The 7424-nt window shown below is 32.3% G+C and overlaps 1 protein-coding gene across 1 annotated transcript; it reads left to right on the forward strand.

Moving 5' to 3' along the window:
* The first annotated feature begins 35 nt into the window (after positions 1–35).
* LOC134267397 (synaptogyrin-2-like) lies at positions 36–7130 on the forward strand. The gene is made up of 4 exons (XM_062749617.1): positions 36–166; positions 3266–3485; positions 6012–6169; positions 6541–7130. Exons 1-4 carry the CDS (start codon positions 53–55, stop codon positions 6739–6741), a joined length of 693 nt encoding a protein of 230 aa, XP_062605601.1. The 5' UTR covers positions 36–52; the 3' UTR covers positions 6742–7130.
* Positions 7131–7424: the final 294 nt, after the last annotated feature.

Genomic DNA, 7424 nt, shown 5'->3' on the forward strand with positions numbered 1-7424 from the left:
AGGGGTAAAATTAGTAGTCTGTAACCTAATATGTTCTGCTACAAATAAAACCATGTCTGCAGGAGGTGGTACCAGTGGTGCCTTTGGGGCAGGAATGGCCGGTGCTCCTTTTGATCCCGTGCAGTTTATAAAGAAACCACAAGTTATACTTAGGCTTGGAAGCACGGTATGCATGAATGACGATTGTTAGGTTCTTATAGATTGTCAATATCATATGAAATTATCTCCCTTTTCATTCTATGATCAACAAAAATCAGTCAACAGATGATAGAATTACCATCAACAGCGAGTTATGAATTTTAGTCAGTAATGTTTTAACCATGTTAACAGAAAAACTATTTTTAAGTTATAATAATGAGGTGATAAATTGTAGATTATTGATGTTAGAAATATTTTATCATGGACTAGATCTGTTTTTTTTTCTGCAAGGATTTTTAATCTATTTTTAGATAAAAAGTATTAAAATCATGTGATCTTTTCTTCTCTGATTATTCCAAACAATGACACCAGTATGTTTGGTAGATCTAATTAAATATAAAGACAAGTGCTATTATGTTCTTCATGGAAACTTTATATATAAAAAAATCTATTGCAAAATACATGCTCTCACATGATTTGGTCTTGCATGATTGGATAAATAATGTAATATTAGCAAGTCATTATAACTAAATTATTAATACTCAGGTTGTAGACATTGACATTTGCAAGGTCAACTTACATCCTTATGGTAGAAAGTTCTGTGGTTAAAATCAGATGTGTAAGATGTTTCACAGTACAACTACTAGTAGTGTTGAATAATCGGGAAAATTTCATAATCGATAATCGGTCAAAATCGGAGAAGCTTAATCGATCAATCATTGAAATAATTGGTAATTCAAATTTCAAATGCAAAATTCTATTTCTTATTTAGCATTTATCATTTATCAGATTTATGGAACAAACTAAAAATAAACTTTTATCAAGTTTATTCTAAGGCCATATAAAATTAATCTTTAGATTCTCATCCCCGCCCGCCCCACTCAAAATTTACCGCCCCGATGTTTTTTATTTTGATTTTTGGGTATTTTCATGTATTTTTATTCAGTAAGAATTTTTGTCAAAGTTAAAGAGTTATCTCCCGCATATATTAAAAGTCACGTGTCGCTATTTATAGCAAAAACGCCATGTGAAGAATGGAGAAAAATCGGCAATAAAACCAGTTTAAATGTGTAAGGAAAAGATAATTTGTCAATATAGAGAAGGCAGAGAAGAAAAAATAGCATAAACACATAGTTATAGATACCATCACTGGCAGGAGCAAGTATGTAGAGAGATTGTAACTAAGTAAAAATAGACGAGGAAAATGACACCTGGTCAAGTTATATATATAACGATCTCCAGCTGTGTGACTTTGCTTTGAAATAAAAAAAATCTACAACATCGTAGACAGACTTAAGAGAAGGCCTAGATTTTTCAGTAGAATAATTATTAGAACATTTATATAGATTTTGCAAATTAAGAAGTCACGCATACACAATTTATTGCTATCCCCACCTCATTTTGTTCAGGGTGTGCCGTATAATGTGTACTTGATAATTTGTTAATTAACAATAAATATTTAATTTTTAAAGCAAAAATTTTCATTAAATATTTAAAAGAACATGAAAAAAATTAAATCTATTTATATTTGCATTAAGGTAATGAAAAAAATGTGTACCGGGCGTCCATTGTTATGTTGATACTTAGGCCTATATATAAATTAACAATTATAAAAAATAAAAAATAAAATCTGCCTACCCGCCCCAATTTTTTAGCAAATTAGGATGAGAATCTAAAGATTAATTTTACCTGGCCTAAAGACAACTTTTTTGTTGTATTAGTAACAAAGAAACAGAATTTTTTTTTTTTTACATATTTGCTCATAAAACTAAAAATGTTTGTCATGACATCAGATTTTGCATTCCCTATTTAGAATAATCTGATTGTTCTCGGTACAAGCCCTCACCACAGTTAGAATACGCCCATATATTTGCAATGTAGCAAATCAGAGCGGATACGCTCCGACATGACTTTGAAGAATATAAAAGGATTTGCACTGGAAATAACTTCCAAATAAATCAAAACAATCCTTTTGGAGATAGTTTATGCATTTTATCCGACGAAAATCCAATTAATGTTCTCAACATTTTTCTCTCGCTTCAATTTTACCTGCCATGTTTACATTCGGAACTTGTCCGTAGTAAATTCACTGAGTATGATTTATTTCCTGTGTTTCTTCTGCTACATTACGAATACGGAATGAATTCTATCGTTAAACCGGGTCCATAGGAAAATATCATTTTAACGACAGAATGTTCTATCTATGAATTCCTTGGATATGGGTAAATTTCTACTTGATTGTTGTTAACTTCGCCTTCGGACGCCATTTTTGTTGACCTCCTTTCATTTTACATGTATTGTTATTGTGTATGTATTAGTTTCGTTCAATTCATACAAGTTTATTTGGGCGAGTTTATTTGGGCGACTATCGATTATGAAAAACGTAATCGATAATTGGAATCGAACACCCAAAAACGATCGACAATCGATCGTCGGCGACAATCGTTTCATCACTAACAACTAGTGAACTACAAGCGGTTAATTTAAATAATACAGTAGTAATACAGCATATACACATGCAGAGCTGCAAAACTTGCAATGCATAAATATTTGCACCACTGGAACGTCTTGTCTCTTGGTGGGTTCAAACTTGACCTGTACAACATGCGAAAACATTGGTTTTCACTGAGGATTAATAAGTCATTAAGCATGTTAAGTGAATTAATATAATTTATATCATTAGTATCACAGGATTGTCCCTATCGAAGAATTGAAATAGAAGGGGATATTTGGAAAGTCAATGGGGATCAAGGGTTCCTCTCCTAATTGGGAGTTTAGGATGAGTACCAAAATAACAGGGAGATTACATCTTTTATACAGGTGGGGATATTCCCCTAAGGGTCATCTAAATTTTTTTGCACAACAAAAGCATGTTGCAGTTGATCTAGCTATGCAAGTAAAACTAGTGATAGCTATATAGTCTTTTTTATCATGTTTATACCTAGCTTAACTATTTTTTAAACAAGCAATTGAAAACACAAGGAAAATATACAGCGGCCCCTCTAGGCCCTTAATTTTAGGGGCCAGCCCTTTTTACTAGATATGATTTGAAAGATCTGATATAAGAAACTATTTTTGTGTTTTATATAAATTATATTACAATATGATTTTATGGTTTCTATTTCAGCTGTTTTCAATCATTGTGTTTGGCTGTATATTAGCTGAGGGGTGGTATGCAGGCCACTGTCAAATGAATGATGACCCTAATGCATGTGGTTATGGAACAGGAATTGGAATCATTGCTTTTCTGCTCTGTTTAGGATTTTTAGTTCTTGATGCTGTATTTGAAAACATCAGCAGTGTGCAGTATCGAAAATATGTTGTCCTCGCTGATATGGCTATCTCTGGTAAGTAAACTTAATAACCAGGAAGGTAATTATCAGATATAATTATATGTAGGTCAGATAGTAGAATTTTTAGTCAATAGTGCAAATTGAATGGCAGTTTTTTTTTAATAGGTTATCTTTTAAGATAAATGTATCTCATTGCACTCACACAGTATTACTTGTAAGGTGTATCAATACATTTTATGCTTGTACAAACATGTTATCAGAAAAAGTTTTATTTTAATACACATATGCAATGTACTAAAATGTTCATATTACCGGGTAATTAATATATATGCAAGGGTTGACTGGAAAGTTTGTGGACCATGTCAATGTTAATTATACAATATTCAAGAAATTTGAAATGAACATACCGTATAGCGGGTTTTCTTGACGGGTGTAAAATTTAGCGTTTTGTCTGCTCAAAGGTATGCTAATAATTTTAGCGTAATTTATTTAAGTGGACACAGGCTTTCAGCTCTTTCCAGATGGACACTAAAATGAGTACTGACTATTTTGGTGATGAAAATTTTAGCAGATTATCATCCAAACACCAAAATTAGCACCCCACTAAAATAACCTGCTATATGGTATTATATGGTATTATGATATATAAAAAATAGCAAACTCAACAGCATTGTAATGTCAAAAACATCTTGTAGCATCTTGAGATTCTCAAAAGTAAATTTTGTTTATCAATATTATTTAATTTCAATATTAAAGCTGAACTGATATTTAATATATTTATGCCCCCATAATTGAACAGTGGGGAGTATACATGTATAGATTTTGCCCTGTCTTTTTGCCTGCAAAAACTTTCTCAATAACTTTGGAGTGGATGGAGCTAATGGTTATATTTTACATGTGTATTCCTTGTGAGAAGTCCTTTTGTTGGGTACAAACATATTTAACCTCTTGACCTTGGCCTTGGAGTTTTACCCACTATTGCAGAAATTACTTTTTAACCCCAGCCATAACTTTTGAACAGTTGGTGCCAGCTAGGGCTTTCATATTTCACATATTTATACATTTTGACAAGACAATTCCATGGGTATGAATATTTTTGACCTTGACATTAGCTATTGATCCACTTTTAAAAAACTTCAACCTGTAGCCCTAACATTTGAACAGTTGGTATTTAGGCTTTCAAATTTCACAGATCAATGCATTTCTTAATTGTGACAAGACCTTCCTGTAGAAACCAACAATCTTGACATTTTGACCTTGGTGTTTGACCTACTTTTGAAACACAATAATCTTCATCATAACATTTGAACAATTTGTGCTACGGCTGTTATATTTGGCCTATACATGTATGTATTTCTTTTGACAAGTTCTTCCCTTGTGTACTAGTACCTTTAATTTTGACCCTATGACTTTGAACTTGGAGTTTGAACCACCTTTAGAAAACATTGACCATAACTTTTGAATAGTTGGTGCTTGGGCTTTCATATTTATCGATACCAGGTACAGTATATCTATTGACACAAGTTCTTTCTCTGGGTAACATCTTTGATGTTAGAGTTTGACTTGTGTTTGTGAAATTAACCTTTGTCATAAAATGCCATACAGGGGCATCAATGTTTCACAAACACATCTTGTTTGTCTATTTTTTGAAAAAAGAAATACTATGTACTCAAACCTGATGAATAAACATTCGCTGAAAATTCAGCTTCATCATGTTCATATGTACATTATATTTCAATAAAATTCCTTCACTATTTTACAAAACATTTAACTCACATGTATACTTGTATAGCCTTACCAAATGTTTTCAATGTGCTCTTTCATCGTACCTTATCAAGATTATTTCAAGATACACTAAACTGTAGATGATTCTCTTAACTCCACTTCTCTGAATTTCAGTGGCTCATTGTGAGATCTACTGTACAGCAAGTTTGTAATTATGTTTTAGCTTCATGCTGAATTAAAAAAAAAAAATGGAAACACATGTTGCATTAAATGAAATGTACGTATATGGGAACCAACATGCCAACTAAGAAACCAATGCATCAACAGACTTTTCTATGAATACATCACTGTCAAATACACCCAAAGAATCATTGATTGGGGTCAGAGCATAGAAATTTGCCTTCACTTTTCCTATAAGGACTTCTCTGTGGTGTAACACTTATTGACAAGGATGCAGGGCAGCAAAAACATTTTCCAGAAGCTCCAAGGATCCTCCTTATACTGAAGAGAAAAATCAATAGCCTCTGGCATAGTCTTCAGATCAATGTTGATACTCTTTGCATTAACACCCAAAGTCCAGTTAATAGAGAGCAAGTTATGGATTAGGTTTTACTTTGTATAGGAGAATGTTTTGATGTGGGAAAGCCAATGACTGAATAAACAGAAATGGATTTTGATCATTTTCAGATAGCCTGCTCATTTATACTTATTGCACATATTTGATCTTGAATGTGAGATGTTTGTTTGGCCTAGTAATAGCTGAGTTTCTTTAGTTAAAAAAAATCATTTCTGAGCTATGAATTTTACATTTCAATTTTTTGAAAAGAAATTTTTAATATTGATGATGATTTTTAGGACTGTGGACTTTCCTGTGGTTTGTGGGATTCTGCTACATGACAGATGCCTGGAGAAAATCAGATTCAAACAACCATTCATATGTAGCTCCTCATGACCATGGCAAAAACAATATCCAGGCGGCAATAGCTTTTTCCTTCTTCTCTATTATAACTTGGGTATGAGTATAATTGAGTCAGCCAGATTATTTAAAAAGCAGGAAGAAACATGATATTGTTGAGCTTTCCTTTTAATATCCAATCTTTTAGTTATTTTTTTCATTCATAATCTAGTGTTTGCTGTATAAGGAAATAATTTTTTGATGAAACAGTTTCCCTTGATTAAAATAAAACAATGATTTTTTTTTTATCTTTTTCTTCAGTGGCAAGTCTTTCCTTCCTGAATTTTAGAACAATGATATTTCCTAGTTATAGAGCATTTTTAAATTATAAGTTAAATATATTTAAAATCGCTAATTTATTTAAGCGCTTTGTTTACTAAATTAAAGAAAATGCCAGCTGGAATGTAAATTATTTTTTCTTAAATACAGGGCGGTATAACTTTCTTTGCTGTACGTCGTTATCGTGAGGGATTTGAGGACGCCTTTGCCCCGAGAAGTGGCTACGATGATCAGACCCAGTCTTCTCCTTACTCCTCCTTTCCCGGTAGTGAGACGGGGGACCCCTACCAGCAACCTCCATTTGCCACCCAGAAAGAGGCTCCAAACTTCCAACAGACCCCTACATATTAATTTAGAGATTATCCAACAAAATCTTCAAAGGACAAATGTGTACCTATAAGTCTGATGTATAAGTTAGTGTAGAGGAGTTACATGTTGATAGGAGTAGATAAGTTATTACTGCTTTTTATGTGAGAAGTTTTCATTTTACAGTCTTCTTGTGTGTTTTAGTTGAGTGGAGCATAAGTATGTTTGGATTATGCTGTGTAATTGAGATGAGTTGGAAAAAGATGTTTTTGGCATATCTGATGTCATTTCATGTTTTAGCACTTTGGATAATTAATGGGTGTGTAATTTTGTTTTCTGGATCTCACTAGAAGCTCACTTATTTATTGTTAAAGTAAGCATTTTTCATCAACATATCTTTGATTAATAAGTCACTTTCAAGGGACATTTATGTTACATGTATACAATATGGATTAATGCCCCCCCCCCCCCCAAAAAAAAAAAAAACAAACTGTGAGAGAAGACAAAGTTTATTATTGTTGATTGTGGTAAATTTTATAATCTGATGTAAGCTTTAATTGTATTAATTAGTGAAATGCCAAAAAAAAATAAAGCATTTTCATTTCTTTACATTTTATTGGTGAATAAAGCATAAGAAATGTAGAACAGAACATGAAGTGTCTTTGCATTACAATACATATAACATTCAAGGATAAAATATTCTTTAATATCTGTGTAATTGTTGTAAT

The sequence above is a fragment of the Saccostrea cucullata genome, unplaced genomic scaffold (genome assembly GCF_032062105.1).
Source record: "Saccostrea cucullata isolate Sc308-1 unplaced genomic scaffold, CSIRO_AGI_Scuc_v1 ctg15348, whole genome shotgun sequence".
NCBI lineage: Eukaryota > Metazoa > Mollusca > Bivalvia > Ostreida > Ostreidae > Saccostrea > Saccostrea cuccullata.

What these genes read in the sequence shown, in the direction of transcription:
- LOC134267397 (XM_062749617.1), top strand. Translation starts at nt 53, where the DNA reads ATGTCTGCAGGAGGTGGTACCAGTGGTGCCTTTGGGGCAGGAATGGCC. An exon ending in CGCTGATATGGCTATCTCTG is followed by an intron (nt 3,486 to 6,011) that starts GTAAGTAAACTT and finishes GATGATTTTTAG; the next exon opens with GACTGTGGACTTTCCTGTGG. An exon ending in TCTTCTCTATTATAACTTGG is followed by an intron (nt 6,170 to 6,540) that starts GTATGAGTATAA and finishes TCTTAAATACAG; the next exon opens with GGCGGTATAACTTTCTTTGC.